General features: G+C 52.5%; 1 protein-coding gene across 1 annotated transcript in view; it reads right to left on the bottom strand.

The window, feature by feature from the left end:
• Positions 1-21,354, bottom strand: part of AFAP1L2 (actin filament associated protein 1 like 2) — a 97,905-nt gene extending 76,551 nt beyond the window's left edge. The window contains exon 1 of the mRNA XM_080823490.1: positions 21,301-21,354. Coding sequence (XP_080679616.1) covers positions 21,301-21,316 — 16 coding nt within the window. The 5' untranslated portion in view covers positions 21,317-21,354. The remainder of the gene's footprint in view (positions 1-21,300) is intronic.
• Between the last annotated feature and the right edge of the window lie 568 nt (positions 21,355-21,922).

The raw sequence follows: 21,922 nt of genomic DNA, 5'->3' as shown, positions 1-21,922 counted from the left end.
TCAAATAAATAAATAAAAAATCTTAAAAAAAAAAAAAAAAAAAAAAAAAAGAAGGGTTAATCTCCTTAACATATAAAAAGACCAACAACCCAGCAGAAAAATAGGTCATGCATATGAACAGAGTGTGTACACACACATATTCACACACACTCACGGCTTTTAAACATGTGAAAAGATGCTCAACTTCATGTATAGTAAAAAAGAGAAATCTTGCAGAAATACCTTTGCTCATTCTGATGGGCAAAGATGACAAAGTGTAATAACACATTGTGTTGAAGAGAGTGGAGGGAAACAGATCCTGACACTCTGCTAATAAAGGTGAAAAGGACACAACTTCTAGAAGGACATTCTGGCAACATCTAACCAAACTAGAAATGCACATACCCCTTCAACCCAGTGATTCTCCCTCCGGAGAGTTTATGCTGCAGAAATCCTTTGTGTGTCTGAAATGAGCTCCCTGCCAGGAAATTCGTGGTGGCCTGGTGTGTTATAGCAAAGGCCTTTGAGAAAGGTGATGCTCAACGATTATGCCATCTCCACGTACAGGAACTACTGAGCCACAGGACAGAAAATGCAGATCTATCAGGAATGAGCTCCAAGAAACATCCTGAAGTTAAAGAAAAGGTTACTGGTGAGCGTGTTCCACCTGGGGAAAAGGGGAAATTGTATACACATGGGGCTGCTTGTACATCGACTCATTTTGAAGCCTACTTGATAAACTGGGGCTTTTTTTTTTTTTCTTTTTTGGCTTTTGGTTTTTAAAACTTTATACCCCTGGGGCTGGAAAGGAGGATGAGGGAAAGGAACAGGAGAGAGGGAGGGAGGGAGGGCAGGACAGGAGAGAGGGAGAAGGACAGAGTGATTGCAGAGGAAGAAAAATATTTGGATGAACAGATCCTTGACAGATATTATCCTCGACGGTGGAATTCTAGGGATTTTCACATTCCGGGTTATAAATTTCTGCCACAGAGGCATATTTTGTAATAAGCAGGTATGGCTTTTGCCATGAAAAATACATGTGAAATTGCTGCACTGAACTCCTCCCAGAGAGAAATAACAACGTGTTGCTGTTGTCTGCGTTCTTCTAAATGATGCCAAGTGCCTTCCTGGAAAAGGAAAAATAACAAGGAGAGAAAAATGGAGTTTCCCAGTTGAGCCATGCCAGCTTGGAAGTCTGACCTTTAACCTTTGTCCTCGGAAGTCCACAGACACACACCAGAGAGGGACAGCGGACGCAGGACTCAGTGGGGAGGGGGCCTTGGGAATGCCCAGCCCGAGGCGGGCGGCACAGAGACACCTGCTCCCAGCTGCAGCCTCGTGCTCTACCTGCCTTCCCAGCTCATCTTCTGTTTTTCTACACCTTTCCCCACACCTGGTTATGGGGAGAGGGAGGCAAGTGGATTGAGGCCAGGAGTCAGGGTTCGGGTCCCCGCTTGGCCCCTGACCTCCCTTAGCCCAGCACTCTCACCGCTTCGACAGCAGCAGGCATGACAACATGCTCTGCCGGAGAAGCATGAGGCCCTCCCAAACCCTGGTATCCTAGAATGACCACTGAGGGCTCTGCAAACGTATCAAGAAGAAAGGCCATCGTGCCATCGGTTAACTTCTAGAAGATGGTATTTGAAAGGTGGAATCATTCACTCCACTAACTCGAGGCCTGTCCCGGCAGCCATGAATCCCATCCTTCTCTCTGCTTCTTGCTGCCTTCGGCCCAACTCCACGGCTGTTAGAGGGCCTTCCTTGCTGAATCAATGGCATCTTGTCTACGGTCTTGACCCAGCTCCAAGTGATGAACCAACTTCACTGGGAGCGTCTGCTGAGAGCTCTCTGAGAAGGGCCATTGTTCCCCCTGCACTTGTCCAAAGCCTCCATTTAGGGACGGCTGTGGCTGTGGACGGAGGACATTCATCACTGGGAACATTTGCCAGCAAACGAGAGACAGCTGTTGGGCACGAATGGCGTGTGGCTGAATGTTGCCTGCAGTGAGATTTATTTTCCAAGTGAGAACACCCTCACATACCTTTCCTTCCAAATGGTGAGAGATGGGGAAAATGTTTAACCTTCCCCTGGCCATGTCAGAGTCCACACTCATTCCCCTAAGCACACGGTGTGCAAAGTGGCACGGGAGCACACAGCAAACAAGGCCTCCCAGGCAGGAGTTAGGCACCCACCTCCGGGCCCTTGGGGAGAAGTGTCCATAAGGCTGGGGACCAGCATCTCACGTCTCTCAACCCCCCGCTTGCCCACAGCAGCGCTGGGCAGAGACTCCGTATGGACTTGTAAAAGTTCAAGGCCTGGCACAAGAGGCAGAAGGGGAACTGGACAGAAACTCCTGGGAACTGGCAGAAACAAAGTGAATGCCCACCCGAGCGCCCAGCATCCCACCGTGCACCTCGGGAGCTCTCAACTGGCGAACGGGACAAGACAGAAGCAGGAGAGACGGAGACCCACGTGTGTCGGCCCCAGGAAGTGCTGCCTGGGTCCCACATGGGGTAAGAACAGCTGGGGCCAGATGTGATCGAGGGAAGCTGGCTTCCAGGATGAGGGGGTGGTGGATGGAGGCGGGTGTGCCGGGGAAGGGCGGAGGAAGAAAGAGGACACGTTCCCTGTCACAAGGAACAGCACGAGCCAAGGGCTGGCTGGGCTAGCAGGAAGCACACTAGGGAGGCAGAACACCTGGAACGCCAGCTCCGGGAAAGAGGAAAGCTCCCTTTCAGGCAAGTTGAGGCTAGGGCTCTCCTAGAGAGAGCTGAGCACCAGCTGTGAGCAATGTCAGGGAATCCTCCACCCCACCCCAAAGGAGTACACCGAGAAGGCTGGACTGCAGCCTGTAGACTCACACCCCACTGAACATCAGATTAAACATGGCTTCGAGTCCAGGATGGAGATCATGTCTAGCTCGATCAGACTAGACCAGGCAGCAGAATGCAATCAAGCCCATCGGAGCTGGGTTAGGATCCCACCACACTGGCTGTGAACTTGTGCTTGCGCTGCCTCTGGCCTCACTGTCTGGCTTCAATTTCCTCCATCCACAGAAGAAGGATAATAATAATTACTGCTGGATGCCTGCCTCCCCGCCCCCATGCCCAGTCCTGATTCTGCAGGCCTGGAAGAAGATGAAAGTGTCTGATAGAAAAGCTTTGGGAAGCCCTTTATGAACATTCTCAGCTCAATCTAGCTCAGGGGAACAAGTCTTTGCATTCCAGGGGACTTCTCCCCCAGGAAGCAATGCCAAGAATGTCACCGAGAGATTCTAGGAGGGCTTTCCAATCAGAACCCTCCCAGGTATTCCACCACCCCCAGGAGGCTACAGGTGCCTGGTGAAGGGTGAGAGCCGGTTCTGTGAGTTCTCACCACCATCCCTCCAGAGTCTCTAGGGATTGAGCAAGATGGGGAGAATGAATGCCCAAGGAGGGACGCCGCTGCCCAGCCTGGGCACACGGTCACAGTCAGAGGCTGGCAGCGAGGCTGGCCCCTGGCTCAGGGCCAAACCCACCTTCTGGGAGAAACAATTTCCTACTCAGTAGCTGTGTGACAGTGACATCCAAAGGCTCAAGCCCTCAGTCGCCCCATGAAGAAAAAGGCTGTCACAACGCTTCTGACACAGCTCACTGGGATATTCGTACAGGTGATAAACAGAACATACATTGAAAGTAAAAGTAAAAGGTAGTAGTATTTTTAATAATCATTCTTGTTTCTCAGTGATCCACTTGATATGAAGCAGACAGTGGTTACGGACCGGGGAAGGTGAAGAAAGTCGGGGTTGATGGGTTGGTGGGCAGGGGTCTCCCCCAAATAGAGGTAGTGCAGGAAGTCAGGAGAGGGAAGACAAGTGCATCCCAAGCAGCCCAGCCCTCATCAGGCAGCAGCTGCCAGGCTGGGGAGGAGCAGCGTGGAACGAGTCACCGAGCAGCAACTCGTCTCTGAGCCGATGTTCTCGTGGGGCTGCCACGGGTATCCAGGCCATGTGGGCACTAGTCCTGGGACGCAGACGGCTTAGCCTCCTCTACATCTTGAGGTGGGCTCCCTGGCAGGGAAGGACCCACTGCCAGCAGGAGAGAGACGAACCTGACCAGCCCATCCGAATCTCTTCTTGAGACTCACTTCAGTTGACTGTGATCCCACATCTAATTGCTCATTTCATCAGCCAAACTCAAACATGATTCCACCCAGTGCTGGGTTTCCATGACCGATGGAGCCTGCCTTCTGGCTGTGAAGACCCCCAGGTTGAAAACTGGAGCAAACAGCAATGCCTCGGAAAGCACCGCGGACTTCCCTTGATCTGCAATGCAATTCCCAACCCGGCACTGAAACAATCACCTTGTACACGTGTTCAGTGCTTTCCAGCTTTCAAAACACTCATATGCATAGCTTTCCACAGCTCATCCGCAAGCTGGGCACATGAGTAGAGCAGCGACTATTCTAGATGGGATGGCTGGGGAGACAGAGGACTCGTAAGGCACAGTGTTCTCACACTGATGGGTTCAGAAACAGGAAACAGCCCCTCACAAAAGCGCTTCCCCTCCCCATGCAGCCTTAAAGGCGGTATTATTGGAAGCAAAGGTTTCAGGCAGAGGCGCCTGGGTGGCTCAGTGGGTTAAAGTCTCTGCTTCTGGCTCAGGTCATGATCTCAGGGTCCTGGGATGGAGTCCAGAGTCGGGCTCTCTGCTCAGTGGGGAGCCTGCTTCCCCCTCTCTTTCTGCCTGCCTCTCTGCCTACTCGTGATCTCTCTCTCTCTCTCTGTCAAATGAATAAAAAAAAAAAATCTTAAAAAAAAAAAAAAAGGGTTCAGGCATCAGAAAGGAACATGGCAGATCCATGGCAAAGTCAGTGTCCTGTTTCATCACCACCTACCACCAGTCACCAGCACTGGCGCTCTGTGTGTGCCACCTACCGCGAAGTCAAAGATTTCACTCAGTCCCTACAAACCTCTCAGGAAATGGGTAATGAGCCCCTTTCAGATGAAGGAACGAACACTCAGAAATAGCTAGTCATTGCCCAAGGTCCCAGGAATCCACGCTGGCTGTGAACGAGCTCTACACAAACGCTGCAATGTTCAACCTGATATTCCCTCCAGCGTGAACAGTGAGGGAGTGAGTGCCCCTTGGAGAAGCAATGCGGAGACATGGGTGGTTCAGAAGTTCCTCCCTGGCTGTACCTGGGGGGAAAGATGATGGTCCCACATCATTCAAAGATCTCGGGTCATTGTCCTACACCCGCCACCCAGGAGTTGTGGCTCTGTGGGCTCACTCCATGCCCGATCCCACCCTCTGAACCCCCTTCAGTGAAGTGTGGGAAACTCCAACAGGTCTGTACCACCTCCTCCTCTTCAGAAAAGATGATGGAGAATATTCTTTAAGGATGCACTTGGGTTTTTCCTGTGGACAAAAGACTGCTTAGAATCCAAAGTAGTCCGCATGCTAATAACCTAGCCCTTTGGAAGAGGCCATGGTCACTGGCTGGGTGCTTGGGAAGCGAAATGTCCCTGTGTGTAAAGTGCTCTGAAAATAAGACCCGAGCTCCAGGCACAGCTCTCCCAGCACACCTCTCTCCACCCTCCCCACTGCTGACCAAGCTCTGCCCCTGCCCCTTCCCGGCTACACCCACCCCATTCTAGCACGCGATGGCTTTACCTTTGTGCTTGCCGGTCCCTGGACCTGGAACTCCCAACCCTGGTTCTCCACTCAGCAGCCTCCTCCTAAGGTCTCAACTCCAATGTCATCTCCTCAGATAAACTCTTCCTGAGCACCTGGCTAATATGGGGAGCTCCCCTGGAATTCCTCTCGTGATATGTTGTGTTTTTCGTGTTACTTACAACTATCTGAAACTGTCCTTTTTTAAAACTGTATTTGCTGGGATGCTTGGGTGGCTTCGTCGGTTAAGCGTTTGCCTTCAGCTCAGGTCATGATCTGAGGGTCCTGCGATCGAGTCCCGCACCAGGCTCCTTGCTCAGCGGAGAGCCTGCTTCTCCCTCTGCCTACCCAAACCCCCTCCACCTCCGGCTTGTGCGCGCTCTCTCTGGCAAATAAAGAAATAAAATCTTAAAAAACAAAACAAAACAAAACAACTCTATTTGCTTACTTGTGGCCTGCCTCCCTCTTCTGGAATGGAAATTCGATGAGGACAGAAGCCACATGAATCGCGCACCCAGCTTGATCTCAACACCAAGACAAGACCTGATACACACTGAAGCTCAAGAAGATACTGATTTCGTGAACACCTGGAAATTCTCCCATGACAAGGAGCTATGTGAGGATGTGAGCAAGTTCACTGCAAAATCGCAGTCTTTTGATCTGGAAAGGACCCCTGGCAGGGACACTGTAACTTCACAGAAGTGGAGATCTTTATGGTTCCATCACTCAGGTGTCAACCTTCCAGTGGACCCAGGAATTGGGAACGCAGATCCAGAGATGTGGGGCAGAAAATGAACATCGTCGGCCCACGGACAGGTGGGATAAAGAACAACGAGTAGAAATAGGTCCCTAAGTGACTTCAGTGCATCAGAAAGAACAGTGGGGAAACCGTCAAACCAGCAGAACCAACCTCAGGGTTTTTTCTGTTTCTGAAAGCGTTTAGTTCCTGGCTTTACCAATGGTTGGGTGTGCCGCCCACCTGCTGAGCCACATGGGGGGGGGGGGTGGTGGAAAGAGTTCGCTCTTCCAGCCATGCTGATAAGACCCGGGCAGCTCCAGGTCCTCTCCTGGCCCGGGAGCTTCCCAGAGCACACCACTGGGCAAAGCAAAAACAGGGGATGCTCTCCTTGGGCCAAATGGCTCTTTACTACCTAAAGCCCTGATTCTCAAAAAGACAAAAACAAGACAAAACAAACAGACACACACACACACACACACACACACACACACTCCAGAAAACTATTATCTTAAGTAGAAATAGAGACGGAACAAGCAATGTCAGGGGCCGTCTCTGTCCGGATCACACAGACCCGGGGTCGGGAGAGGCATTTCATCTTCTTTGGATGCACCTATTTGGAGAGAATATTCATCTCCTGGATGGAGGGGAGCAAAAATGAACTGCTGCACGGAGTCTAATGACTTCACTTCCAGTCCGGTCCTGGCAAAATCCAATTCCAAAGCAATTCTACGCAATCTGGTAACTGTTGGCCATAAGCTCCTGGCCATGACCTGCCCCCAGCAGTGTGGACCCAAAAAGGACTCAGGTGCTCAGAGTAGCTGGAGACAACTGAAAAATACTCAACGCTTAGAAGCCAACTCTACCAACCCACGCTTATCCAAGGGGGAGTTAGAAGAATCCCCTTCCCTCATGACAATGGCAGCTTGCTCATTGCCACTGCAGCTCTGACAAAAGGTAAGCCTTGGAACCCGATGGAAGGGTGGTCTGCTATAACCACCTCAGGGGCAAAGGGTCTTGAACAGTCTAGCAATGGATAAGGAAAATGACCTCCCTGTTGACTCCTCCCCATGGGGTGGGTATGGAGCGGGTGAGAAGCTCCCGTTCCCTCTTTCCACAGAAACTTCTTGAGCTTCTGGTGTTGCCCTTACTATTCTGCTTCAAGTCAGATTTGTGATTGGCTTCCAGTATCCACAACACATCATAAGCAAACTCTTACAATTTCCCCTTCGTCCCTATATCCCATTTTTCGCCCCCCAAGATGAACTTTCTAATAGGTACCTTTTTGTGTGGATGTGTTCCTGCTTCATGTGTCCGCTATAGGAATTGTTAATGGCTGTAGATGCTAATGTCAGATGTCCTACCCTGCTTCTTACCTTTCACTTGGCACTAGGTCTTCAAGGACTGTCTACAGGGCTGGATGGATAGCTAACCCACTGCTTCTGCCGGTGGGTGATTCACTCGGATGGGTGCCCACCATCATCGTTCACCTGTCCACCTCTCCCCAGAGATGCCAAGGCGGCTTCCCATTCTCGACCACCACAAAGAATGCTACAAAGATCATCTCCGAATCCATTCTGTGCAGACCCAGGCAGAAATTTTCACATGTTCTGAGAATACTCGGTAGCCCTCAGCCTCTCTGTCTCTAGTCAGTCTTCTGGGTGGTCATTTCAGTTGGTTTGTCTCTGCTGACTAAAGGAGCCCCGTACTTCTTCAGATGCCCATTAGCTTTGTGAAGGCTCCTTCCGTTATAATCTCCCATTCATATCCTTTACTCGTTTTTCTTTCTTTTGCAATTTCTGTCTTGTTCTGGTTGATCTGCAGGAATCCCTTGTCTGCTCTAAATGTTAATCCTTGGAGGGTTTCGAATACCATAAAGCTCTCTCTCCTTTTTGTCAGCTGCATTAACTCTGTCCAGGATGTCCATTAGTGAGCAGAAGCCCTAACTTCCATACAATCAAACTCAGAAAACTTGAGGATGACAACCATTTCTCAATCCCACAATGCCAGTTTCTTGAACACTCATAACACCCATGGGGTTAGGTGCTATGGACACAAAGAGGAATAATGGCTTTGACCCTCCCAGAGTTTACAGCCTCCTAGGAATATAGATGTTCCATCAACTACAACATGGACACAATGACCATGGCCATGGAGGGTTGTGTCAGGTGCAGTGAGGAGTTAAGGGCTTTAGGCGGTCTGGGCTGAGTCAGCCTTGACAGATAAGCTTAGCAGGCAGCTCCAAGGAGAGGACATCCAGGCCAATAGAACAGCACACGCATGGGCCCAGTCTGCAAAACCACAAGTAACCCAGTATGGCTGGGACATACAGCAAAGTGCGGAATGACTACAGAGGCTGGAACAAACAGGAAACAGCCATGCAGAGAAGAAGCTCAGATTTTCTCCAGGGCAAGAGAGGGGATAGCACCACTCTCTCTCTTGCTCTCTATCTCTCCCCACAGCCACTGGCAAGGTGCCTTAGACACCACCTGCACTTAAAGAAGAGGGCCTGGTTCAGGGGCCTTAAGAAATCTTGGCTCACCTTAGCTACAGTGGCAATGTACTGAAATCTCAGAGAAACCCAAAGACCGAACATTGTAGAAAGACAAGGGTTTGTGAGCATCCAAATTAAACGACCAAGGCAGATACAAGACATCCCCTGGACAGGTCTGGGTTGTCCTGAATGAAATGAGGCCTTCCCTTCCTGGCCTCAGTTGGGAGCTGTTCCTGCCGCTGCTCTTGCCTTGGTGAAAGTTCTCAGCCACAAAATTCCCCAACTGCCAAGTGTGCTTGTGCCGGAAATGTACCGAATAAAGTCATTAGTGACACAGCGGAATCTTACCCAAGACCCCACAGGGATCTCTGCCAGCCAGCTGTTTCCTCTTGAATCTAAACCATTTTCACACTCAAGGATGGTAAATTTTTTAAGGGGAAAGAAAGCCATTTGTAGAGAATATTTTGTTACAAGCCACGTGACTGCCCTTATTCTTTCCAGTCAGGGAAGGAATCCATATGAACGAACACATGGCCGCCAAGTACGAAAGCACAGAGAAGGGCTATGCGCGATGCAGTGAGGGGTTAAAGGCTTCCAGGGGTCAAGCTGTCAAGGCTGAGTGAGCCTTGACAAACACGCCTGGAGTCTGGAAGTCACTCCACCCCAACGGAACAGTCTCTTGGCACTCTTACTTGCTCTCTCCCAGCTGCCTCAGCCTCCCCAGGGCAGAAAAATAAATCTGGTTGTTAGACAGCAATCTCACCCTTGGAGGGCATTAATAGCTTTAGGAAGTTTCAAGAAAATGGGGTTGATTGTCACCTGACACCTCTCTCCTCTGACTCGAGTATACACACACACACACACGTCCCACTCATGTCTGATGGGGGTGAAGAGAAGACTCTTAGCCCCGTTCCCCGTCACCACAGCCCCACCAGCTACATAGGTTTAGGGCTGCAAGAATGTCAGGAGGGGAGGAAGCCAGACCCCCAGATCAGGGTCCCCTACAGCCCTCCCACCCACCACAGGCATTTTCCAACACAATCTCTGTGACCACTGTTGCTCGGAGAGGACTCCCCACTCTGTTGCTGTGGAGAGGGAGAAAGTCAAGTGCCCAAAGCCATCTCCACACTCTGGTGGCCCCCCCTTGCAGAGGATGAGAGGCCCCCCCACCTGTCAGCTGCCCCGAGGGCCTCAGGAGCCCGGCCACGCTGAAGAACCGAGGCTAAGTGTGACCTGAGTGCACACTCTGGCCCTGATTCTCACATGCACAGAGCGTGGGCTGCTGGTCTGTGCTTCTGTCAACATCCGTGTGCCTCCCTGCAAACCTGGGCACACCGGGGACTCCCCACCTGGGGGTCAGAGAAACCAAAACGCACACACCAAGAGATTCACCAGGGAACTCGAGTCCCAAAGTCTCCTTCGGTCCGAGGGGAGAGCTGGAGGGTGAGGCCCGGGGAGGGAGTCGTGCTTCAGAAGGATCCCAAAAGCAGCAGACTAAATTCTCCCTCTGAGAGCAAAACGGCTTCCCCCCTCCCCTTTGAGGGAACCGGGAGCGACACCTGGATCTCATAAGCCTCGGCGGCTTGCTCTCAGCCCGAACGGTTTACAATGACACACACCAAACCACCCGCAGACGGGCGGGAGATGGACGCCTGCCCACCGAGAAGCCAGGAGGTCAATGGGAAAAAATTATTTTCGTCAGTGTTGAGCCTTCATGTTTGGAACTTTTATCCAAACCGTGGCAGTGTTCTCATGCTCCCTCTGTGCAGATGCTGGGCCCCTCTCTGATGCTCACCGCCAGGGAGCCTGGGGTGGCGCGGGGACGAGCCCCGACCCCTAGGAGGTTAGCAGGTCACAGGGCTGTTTAAGGACCCGCACAGCGAGGCTAACGATGCTCTTTCCTGGGAATCTGAGTCACTGTGATGTGACCCGCACGTGGCCAGCCGGGATGGCCGGCAAGGTCCCGGGGTGAGCCAATGGCGTGGACCAGGAGGCTTGGAGAAGGCGGCCTTCTTTGCGTCAGGCCGTATGGAACGACACTTTCTAGGGCCTGAGGAAACACCAGGGGCTATGCCGAACAGAGCTTCACTCTGGCTGCTCTGCCAGGAGGGAATGAGATGCTCCTTTGGCTGAACACAGGGCCCGCTTTCCCCACCCTGACTCTGAGGTCATCAGCTCCCCCTGGGGAAGCCTAGGATTCTAGCCATGGCTACTAGAAATGAAAGCCTGACAGTACTAGAGACCTGGGGTCAAGGGGGGGGGCGGGGGTGGCGGGAGAGGACTCGCTCTTTCTGGGTCTTTCTGGCCTTGGGTTCTCAGGGGGAATCCCTTTTCTAAACTCAAGACTCAGGAGACCTGAATATCGGATGTGGCAGGAAAAACAAAGAAAGTGGTAGAAAATCAAGAGGGGAGAATGAGGGAATGAAAGGCGACCAGGGAGGGAGGGGGAGAGCGAGAGAGGAAGGACTCTGCATGCACAAGAGCAGAAGTGAGTCTGTGTGCGGGGCCCCAGAGGGGGCTGGGAGCACCTCAGGCTTGCATTTGCCTGGGATGGTTCTGTCATGAACCCAACTCACGCTGCCACAGGCTCACTTCGAGGGCATCTGTGATGCTGCGAACTTGAATCAGAGATGGGCTCCCACAGTCCCCAGTGGGCCACGAGCCTCCACCAGCTCAAGTACCTGCAGAGCCACTCTGTCAGGAGATCCCAGAGAGCTCCAGACACCAGGCGCCATCATGGGGCGGCCATGTTGCCGCTGTACAGACAACTGTACGAGACCATCCTACACCTGGATGCTTGGCCACCATTTCCGTAGTACGACTGCAGGGACCCCGTCTCTAAAGCACCCTAGAAAAGGCACACAATCCAACTCTCCCAGGACCGTCATGGACTGGTCACACTGCATTGAGCATCCGAGTGGCGGGTGTGTGAGGCTGTCTGACACTTGCCACTTCAGCCCAAGATCTGCCACGTGCCCAGCCTTTACTTCCCTCCACTTGTGCTAGAGGGGAGGCTCCAAAAGGCCAGCCAGTGCAAAGGGCGGTAGGGTGGTGACCATCTCAAGCTCATGAGGAGTCTGGGATTGTAACCCAGAATGTATCCACCCCTTGGGGACCCAAGACCATAAAGATGAAGAGACGATGTCCCTAGCAAAGTCACCACCCAATAGGTCCCAGCCCTGATATCAGGGGTGCCGAGCACCCTCGCAGAGCTCCTTCCCAAAGGACCATATTTGAATTTTAGTAAATCAGCTCAATATGTTTCAGGACCGTGGGTATTAAATAAAAGAAGTCAGTGAAATCTCCAAACAATAAGCTCATTCAACACAATCTCTTTTTCTCCCCCCAGCTGGGGACTTGAATACAGTCAACATGAATAAATCCTGTTGTGTAAAAACTGGGGGAGAAAAAAAAAAGAGGGTGGAGGATGGAAGGAAATGGCAGGGCTCCCACTCGCTGGTCTAACAGGGAGGCTAAGATCATCCTTACAACCCAAAAGGATGCTGGCGTGCTGGCGCAGCCCTGGGGAGGGGGCGGCAACCTCTGCAGTCCAGGTAAGGAATGATCTGGAATTTCCCCCACCCAGCCTTCCTAGCCTCTCCTCTGCAGCCTTCCCATTCTCGTACTGAGACTAGCCGTGGACCCTTGGGCTGCCCCAGTCCTGGCCTTTCCTAGGTGAACCCACGATAAGCTAGGCCTGACCATGAGTCAGGGACATTTCGCTACGAAGACGTACAAAACGCATTTCCTGCATCCTTCCCTCCGCCTCCGGCGCCCCCCAACAAAGCTGAGACGATCAGAACTAAGGACTGCCTCAGTAATTCTTCCTGAGTGCCTTAAGAACAGGTGAAACAGACTGGCCTTTTTGAGCGACGACTGACGTAGATACATTTGTCAGAAGAGTTGCGCGTGGGAAACTCTCCTACGTAACTCAGGGGTGAATGTGATCTAGGCCCAGATTGTTCTCATGGATGGAAGTTCCACAGCCTTTCAACACGCTGTATTTAAGAAAGATGGGAAGACACGGGTTCAGCTCCCCAGGGCGTAGACCCAGACGCAGTATATCTAAAGGACGAGCCAATTCATCATGGGTTTTGGTTAAACAAACAAACAAAAAATGGAAATCACCAAGGTCTTTGGACTCCGTTAGGACCGCTAGAGTGATACTCTTCCATTCTCGTGGAATGCCACATCCCATCTCCTGGACCGGTGCCACAAGGGCTGGTGACGCGGCCCTCGACTGGGAGACTTTCCCCTGTCTGGAACCAAGAGGACGGATCCCTTACGTCATATGGAACTAGGTGCGTTATTTTGCTAAATCATGGGTTCTCCCTGCCTCAACATCGTTAACTAGCATAGACAAGCAGGACTTCCAAAAACCAAAAAGTCAGCCAGGAAGTAATTATGGTGCAGACTTGGGTACTCAATTCCAATATTCAACGACTTTATTGGTGAGGGGAGGGGGAAAAAAAAAAAAAAAAAGACTTGCAGGAAGGCTGCCAGATTCGATACATTAGATCCATGTGTGTAGCGGCAGAGTTCCCAGGGTGGGAGCCCGGAGCGAACGCTTCACAATTCCATGACCCTCTTGGGTTCCTCTGCTGCCTGGGTTTTAGGACAATGGTTTTTCCTTCTCTCTCAATAGAGGGAGAGCTTCCACCCTCACATGTCTGGGCCTCATGGCGAGTCTCCTGCATTCAGGATGCTGTCAAGCAGTCAATCTTTTTGTTTCCTACCAAAATTCTACACTCCCTTCTGCTGTCCCTCGAGATCACTGCCAACAGGAAAACACAGAGCCCTCAGATTCTACTTACCACCTGGGATGGCCCACGGGACACTCAACAGATCTTTCATTTTAAGCCACGGCACTCCAAACTGCTAAGGTTTGTCTTATTTAAGATTTTGTTTATTTGAGAGAGAGAGAATGTGTGCCTATGTGACTAGAGAGGAGAAACAGAGGGAGAGGGACAAGCAGACTCCCCAGTGAGGAGCGATGTGGGGCTCGATCTCACGACTCTGAGATCGTGCCCTGAGCTGAAATCAAGAGTCAGACACTTGACCAACTGAGCCACCCACGTGCCCCACGAGGGTTTGTCTTAAAGTCAGTTTCCTGGAGGTATCATTTATACACGGTGGGGGGTGGGGTGGGGGTGGGGAACGCCCAGCACATTACACATGAGTTTGCACAAACACCTGGAACTGGGGAGCCACTTCCGCCATCGAGATCTGAGCCATAAAGATTTCAGTCATTCCCAAAACTTCCCACATACCTCCTTGTGGTCAACCCCTTCCCTCAGCCCTGGCAGTGACAGAATGGTATTCTTTCCCTCTAATTTTGCCTTCTCCAGAAGGTCACATAAATGGAATCCCACAGCGCGGAAGATTTTCAAGCTTCGCTTCTCTCACTTAGCACATGCGGATGGAGCTTAGGTACAAACTGTTGGCTTTCAAGCTTGGGACTTTTACTTTCTTGCCAAGGACATGAAATGATTGGCTGTAGCTCATCTTTGCTATGGGGGAACCAAATTCTTGATTTCGGGCCTTTTAATAAAGCAGAGGCCTGGGAACAGGGTGACCTCCCAGCTTCATCTGCCCAGAACTACGGGATTTCCTGGGATTTGGGGCTTTCAGGGGCAAAACCAGGGAAGTCCCAGACAAACCAGGATAGTTGGTCACTCTCCTTGGGACAGCCACCTCCGAGGGCAGGGCTGCACATGTGCCCTGCTCAGATGAGAGGCAAGATGCTCGCTCTGAGCTAACAGCCACCTGTCCTCCCTCGGTCCTGTCGCCAGCAGAAGGCCAAAGTGCGATCTGCTGGGGCTGGGCCCCGTCACAGAGCTCACGCTCCAACAGGCCTGCAGCTGTCTTTGAAGGCCTCGGAAGGGGCTGGAGGAAGTGAGAGGAGCACTCAGGGGTGTGTTGAGAAAACAGCAGAGCAGGGCCCCCATTGGTGCTGGTGCCCACCTCAGGCCTCCCTGGTATGGGATGTGCACAGACATGGGGCATGAAGGTGCTCTGGGCTCATTCTGGTTTTGCTCCGGTCCAGTTTAATGCGCCCAGGGTAAGGCCAGCTCCTACTTCTCTATACCTTCTCCTCGCTCCTCCCTCCCAGTGGGGTTTTCCATTTGGAGACTAACTAGGGAGAAGGTGAGAGCCAAGAAATAGAAAATGAGTATAAGCAGCTTGAAGTTCTTGTTAGCATTAAAGGGTTTCTCCTATATAAACTTACCGAGACATCAAAGAAAAGTCAGGCAAGGCCACAATACAAGGCTTGAGAATGAGCAGTTCTGTGCCCACGTCCTTTCCAACTGACTCGGGAGAGATACGCAGAGGCTAGTTTACCTGAGAACAGGCGGAGCTTCCCCAACTCCGAGCTCCCAATAGCTTGGAAAAGCATGTGATGGGCATGGCTGGTGCCCAAATTAACAGAGGATCGCCCCTCAGTACACACACAAGAAGGCGCGAATTGGCGGGGTCACAAACATGTCCTAGAGGCCTCGGCTGGCCGCTCCCTGGATTAGTGTAACACTGCCCCTTCTCCAGTAGCTCTTACCATTTATTCCACCAAGCAGCCTGTGAGGCAGGTTAGTAATCATTATCCTCACTTGTACAGGTGAGGAAACAAGGCCCAGAAAGATTAAGTGACTTGCCCAAGGTCGCACAGCGAGTTAGTGGCAAAGGCCAGATTAGAAGCCCAAGCCCCAGAGCGCCCAGGCCAGCGCCCAGCTCTACAAGATCCCTTAGCGCTCGGTCCAGAGCTTGGGCAGGGCCAGGTCTGCACCCTCGGGAGCCCTGGAGGCCAGAGGAGCTGCTGCAGAGAGCACAGGCAGGCTCATACTCACAAGCAGAAACCTGCAGGATCCTTCTCTGTACCACCAGACAGCAACACCCCTGTGCTGGAACAGACAGAAATAAGGCTCAAGTCGGGAAACCAAGGGCCACCACTGCGGGCTTCGGTCTCCACTCATGAGATGGGGCTCTGAAAGTTTGCTTCATTTCCCTCTGGGAACCAGGTCTGCTCTTGCAAGCTGAGCATCAGAGAATATGAGCTCCCATTGCCTGGAATCATTCACTCACTCATGCCCCAGTTATGCCCCGGGGGACCCAGGTCCTGGTGGTGCACCAGGGGCTGAAGGGGAGGGACAAGATTTCGGTCTTGAAGGGATTCGACGCAACGGAGGAAACAGATGTATAAGACAACGTGACATTAATTCAACAGACAATTTTGCTGAGTACCTATGACGTACCAGGCGTGGATGAGGTTGTACCTCAAGTAGCACAGGAACACAGAGGGAATCAGGGGAGGCTTCATGGAAGAGGAGGCATGTGGACTAGGTCCTGAAGATTGAGCAGAGCTTCACTGGGCAGCTGGTCCCTTCGTGGCTCGAGGGACACAGAGAAGGAAGTGGTCTGGAATTGCTTTGAGTACTTCTTTCTAAATAAACCCTTGCTCTTAGTAGAACAGGAACCCAACCCTTCAGAAACTCAGTTCTGAGGGACGTGGCATCCTGTTTGACTCTGAGCTGTTGCTTCAGACCTCAGCTGGCCTATCTGTCAAATGGGACTGAACAATCCTGTGTTTCAGAGGGTGACTCTGGCCTTCACTAGCGATCTCTGGAGACGTGTTCACACAGAAGTCCTTGAGAAACAAATTCCTCACATGGCCAATGGCAGTCTCTTTCCCACTGTCTGCTGCTCTTGGCTCTCGCCAGGAAACCGGTTTTATTTATAAGAATCACAACCCTAAACTGACCTTTGTTGGGTTATCCACATTCCCTCCCTCGTTTCCCTCTCCTCCAGGAACATTCTCCTCCAAAGATTCCGCAGTGACCACAGAGCACCCAGCATTGAAGAGCGCTTGGAAAATCAGGATAGACCCACTCTGGAGGCTGTTTGCTAGATGGGGAAACTGAGGCCCGGAGAGCTTGGTGATTTGTACCCGGAAACCGAAGGCGTGGGTTTCCCCGTTCCCAAGCCCCAGCTTTCCTCATCATGCCACAACTGCTCTGCCTTCTGCTTCTGCCCGGGGCCTGGGCAGATGCGCCATCCTCCCTCAGCTTGGGGAAAGTCTCCCTTCCCCGAGTGACAGAAGTCTTTAGAGAAATATTTCCCATCATTAAAAGGATTTGCAAGAAAACTGGCACAGCTTCCTCGGCTTTGAAGCTTTTTGGCCCCTCCTGGCCCTTTAATTGCCCTTGGCTCCAGCCCAGTTCCCAGAGCTCCTACCCCTTCAGAAGAGAGGAAGGGCCCACAGCAGAATTCCCGCCGTCACCGGGCCTGGCCCTTCAGCACCAGAGGGGGACCCCTCAGTGTTTGTTTCAGACCACTCCACCGCCCATGCATCAAGGACTCCCACACAAAGAGCTTCAAAGTCAGAAGGGCTCAGGGTCAAGTCCAAGCATGAGCAAACCCTGAGCTTAGGATTGTGCAGCAACCTTTTGAGATGGTTCTGAAGAAGTGTTCTCACGGTCTTTAAAGCCTAGGACGGCTTCCGGGGAATCTCAGTAGATTTCTGCAGGTATCAGAGATTTGGTTACAGCACATCACAGGAGTACGGAGGGGTTATCAGTCTTACTCCCCTCTTGCTTTTAATTTTCCAGGTGAAGAAGGTGGATTAATGACTATGTATCTTTTCTCAGGGATTCTCAGTTTGGGCTGCACATCAGAGCACCTGAAGACCTAAGCAGCACCCCTATACCAACTGAATCAGAATGTCTTGAGTGGGGTCTACATATCCCTGTTTGTTTTAAGTCCCCTGATGGTTCCCACATGTGGTTAAGGTTATGGAGCTCAGCCTGAGGTACAGTTTCAATAGGGAAAAACCCGAGCTCCTAAGCACGGAAAACACGAAATCCAGATGATTCCTCTGAAATGAATATTATCAATCTGCCCATCTCTCTTGGTTGTTTTTGTTTTGTTTTTGGTTGTTTTTTTGTTTTTTGTTTTTTTCCCCCTAGACCTTTCCTGACCACAGATCGCAGCCCTCCCAGTTGAGGCTTTCAGGAATTTTTACTGGCTCATCTCTACCTTGCAGTACCTTAGAACAAAGTGCCCGCTCCTGGGAATGGGGTGATCTGACTCGGAAGCAAACAAATGAAAACAGAAAAAGAATGATGACACCTTCAACAAATTACCGTGACCCAAATTAAAGTGAATAGCTCAACCATGACTGCTCAGATCCAAGTGTGATGCAAATTCAGGAAGCTTCCGTGGGGACGGTCCAAGTGCAATCCACAGATAGTAGGTCAGTCACATTTGGCCCTGGACACACTCACCAGCTGGAAGAGCAGCAGGAACCAGAATGCTCGACCACATGGTGTGAGTTCAGCCAATGGGCACAGTGGTCCAAGGGCGCTCTTATGAGAGTCATAAATATGTAAACACCCAAGGATGGGAGCCTTTTCAAGGGACCCTGCAGATGCTGGCACTGCTTATACCACACCAAAGAAATGCACACACAAGAAATAGCAACTCCACCATCACTTTTTAAGCAAACTCTTATAAAAGCTCCATGTCTCTGGGAAGATACCACTACATAGTCTCTCGCCACCCTACCCCTTGCTTTTGCTTGAGAGAGTCATGGCTATCTAACAGAATGCCTTTGATGGGATGGGGGAAAAGCCTGGAAATGCTTCTACATTACATAGAGGGTGATATTCCAACCACTCTAGCTCCAGACCTCTCTTTACATCCCACAAAACAATGGAAAAATCAGCTCTGAGTCCAAAAAGGATCAGTAGTAGTATTGGAGGATATACAGTATGTAACACCAGCTAGGGAACATGGAAGACAATTTCTCCTACAGCAACTGCTTTATAAGTCTTACAAATTAAAAAAAATTTTTTTTTTGAGAATTTGAACACAACAATGAGGCATTCTACCTATTTGGGAGAGCTCAAAATCGGGAATTTAGGAACACAGTATGTGGCATTTGGGTAACAAAATTTAAAAGTGGCACAAATGAGAATTCTTCGTTATAATTTTTGTATGTTCTAAAAGCCCAGGTAAATTCTTGCTTTTCTGTTTTACTTTGTTGTTTAAAAGATACCTAGTCATTCCATAATTATTTCATCTTACCTTAAAAAACAGAGACAGCTTCAATCTCTGATGAGCAAGAGAAAACTGACAGATGCCAGTTACAGCTGCCGTGATTAATCAGAGACTGGGCCCACGTGCTTCATTTTGCACAGACCAACTTTTCAATTCAATGAGAGTTCAAAACACAAGTCATTAGCTTCTCAAAAGAATGGGGACTTCTAAATTCCCGGGATGGGTGGGGGAGGGGGGGGTTGTCCTTAAATTCCACAGCTGAACCGTGTAGTTAGTAAACACCAGCATTCACTGGTGAGTCTTTGAAGACTCCCTCTCCAATCAAACAGGAAAAGATGAGTTGGATTAGCTTCTGCAATCCAGATAATTCTCAAATGTATCCACTTAACACTCTCTGATTTACTGCAAAATGATGAGGCAGATACATGTGTTACCAAAAACATAAACACTCTGAAATGGAAACTAAGTTTCCTTCAGTTGGCAAAAATCCCCTAACTGATATTCCAGGGCGGGAGGACTTTAAACTCCCAAGAGAAAAAGATAACTAAGAAGACTTTCTTAGGTCAAGGGCCAAAAGCTATTAATATAAAAAGCTTCTGATAATAATGGGCATTTAGAAAGAAGACCCCCCCCATGTTATAATTTGCCCTCCCTTGGATTAATAAGCTCCTTTGAGAAAGCAGCTTTTACCCTGGCCCTTCAAACAGGAGTCAGAACTCCCTCACTTCCCAATTCAGAAAGGGCACCCCCTGAGTTCAGAGGGACCTCAGAGGCCACCACTTCCCTCTCAAGTCCTGAATTCCCCCCCCCCCCAAGGGTCCCTCCCAAAGGGTGGAGGTGCAGGCAGAGTGGGAGAGGGAGTAGCAAACTGCCATTTTAGGAGGCAAGGGACTGTGGCTTCCTCAAGTGTCCGGAGACCACATAAGGGCGCATTCAGTCGTCCCAGCACAAAACTGACATGATCTCAGCAGAATTGGGGATGGAAAAAAAAAAAAAAAAAAAACCACACACACACACACACACAAACCCACCCCCTTAGAAATGAGAGAGGCGTTCCAGGGAGGGTTTAAAGAAAGAAACCAAAGGTCGCCAAGCAATTTAACCCTGTCCCCCAGTCGGCTTCCTGTGCTCTTGATAAAGACCCTTTACCTCTGCATGAAGTGCTGCCTAGAATGTAAATCTTTCGCTCTCACCTGCAACCAGGTGACCCAGATGAGAAAAAGCAGTGGGAAAAATCAACAGACACGACTCGTTTAGGGAACTCAAGCCGGTCCCAGAAGATTCCTTTAAGTCAGTCTCAGAAACGAGAAACCACTGGGAATGAGATTCCTTGGGAATCTGAGCATTCTCCTTTATTACCCTCTCCCAGGGGAAAATAAATATAGAAACAGTATTTCCTCTCGCAGGTTTGGCAGGGACGAGTCCAGGGCAAGGAAGTGCAAAAGACTTTCCCAAATGAGAAGGGGGTAGGGGGCGTCCGCAACTCCCCGTTTAAGGGGCCGCTCTTTAAACCCTCTTTCCGAAAGATCTTTAATCCTTGGCTTCTAGACCCCGGCCCCGGGGTTCCCAGCACCGGCGCGAGCCGGGGAGAGGGCACGACCCGGGCCAGTCCGCCCACCACGGTTTGGCCAGGATCCCTGCCCTCGGCCAAATCTAAAACTTGCTCCAGCTGCGCACGGAGCTGAGCCCTCGGGCCGGGACGCCTCAGCGCGCTCCACCTGCCGGGCATCCCCGTTCGGCCCCCAGCCCTCCACTTCGCCCGACCGCTGCCCGGAGATGCAAGAGCGAAAGACTCGCACAGAGACGGCTACCGGAGCGGCCGCAGGACGGGGGCAGCCCGACCCAGCGGGAGCGGAGCTGCGCGCCCACCCCACCGCCCACCGGCGCCCTCCGCTCAGCCTGGTCCCCGGGGTCCGCGGGCAGCCCTCCACTCCGGCAGGCGCCCGGGCCCGACGACCCAACGACTTGCTCCTTTGCCCCCAAGCGGCGCGGCGCGGCGCGGTTCTGAACCCACTCAGGGCCTCCTAGGCTTCGGCATCTTTCCGGGGCGCCCGGGGCTTGAGAGAGGGGTCGCCAGGCGCACCCTCTCTCCTCTAACAGGTGGGAAGCCTCCCACGCCGACCGCCGCCCTCTGCGCCCGGGAGGGTCCGAGAGCCCGGTCCGTAGCCGCCACCTAGGAGCTCACTCGCCGGGCCCGCGGCGCCGTCGTCGCCCGGGTCTTCGGCGCAGCTCCGGGCCGGGCGGGCGCCGCCGGCTCTGCTCACCTGAGTCCCGACGGGACGCGAAGCGCCAGCAGTGCCTCCCCCGCCAGCCCCAGCCCTCCTCGCCCGCGCGGTGCGGCCGGAGGGGCCGGTGCGTGCGCGCCGCGCCGGGACCCGCGCCCTCACCTTTGTACCGCTCCATCGGGGCCGCGGCGTGCGCTCCCGGCCGCCCGGCTCCCGCGCAGCGCTCTCGGCGCTCGGCTCCGCGCCCCGGCCGCCGCGCTGGCCCCTCCCCGTGAGGTCACGCTCGCCGCCGGACCTCCTGGCGCGCCGGCCGCGCCCGGGGCTCTCGGACCCCGTCCCTGCCCGGCGCGCCGCCCCCGCGGGGGAACTCCGCCGCCGAGCCCCGCAGCTCCGTGCGCGCCCGGGCCCTGCCGCCCGCCCGCGGCCGCCTGGCGGCTCCTTCTCGTCCGGGACCCGGGGGCGGCGGGAGGGCGGGGGACTGTGCCCGAACCCGGGGGGGAGGTTCTGGCGAGGGGCGGGCTCGGGCGGGCCTGCAAGAGCCGCTCTTCCAACCGCGGGGCTGCAAACCCACTGCCCGGAGGAGGAGACTGAGGTCGAACCCGGGAGGCAGAGGCGGGCCTAGAGCGCCTGGCTCTTGCCTTCCAGCGCGCTAATGCCTTGGCTTCCCCGAGAGGCGACAGGGCGATGAAGGTGGGGACACCCGAGCCCTTTCCCCGCGCCTGCCCACGTCCCTTGGGAATCGCTCCAACCCTGCAGCAACCGCTCTGGGCGTCGTCGCGCCGCC

This window comes from Martes martes (assembly GCF_963455335.1).
Source record: "Martes martes genome assembly, chromosome: 14".
Classification (NCBI taxonomy): domain Eukaryota; kingdom Metazoa; phylum Chordata; class Mammalia; order Carnivora; family Mustelidae; genus Martes; species Martes martes.
The sequence above is the reverse complement of the archived record's forward strand: the minus strand, read 5'-3'. Positions and strand labels throughout refer to the sequence as shown.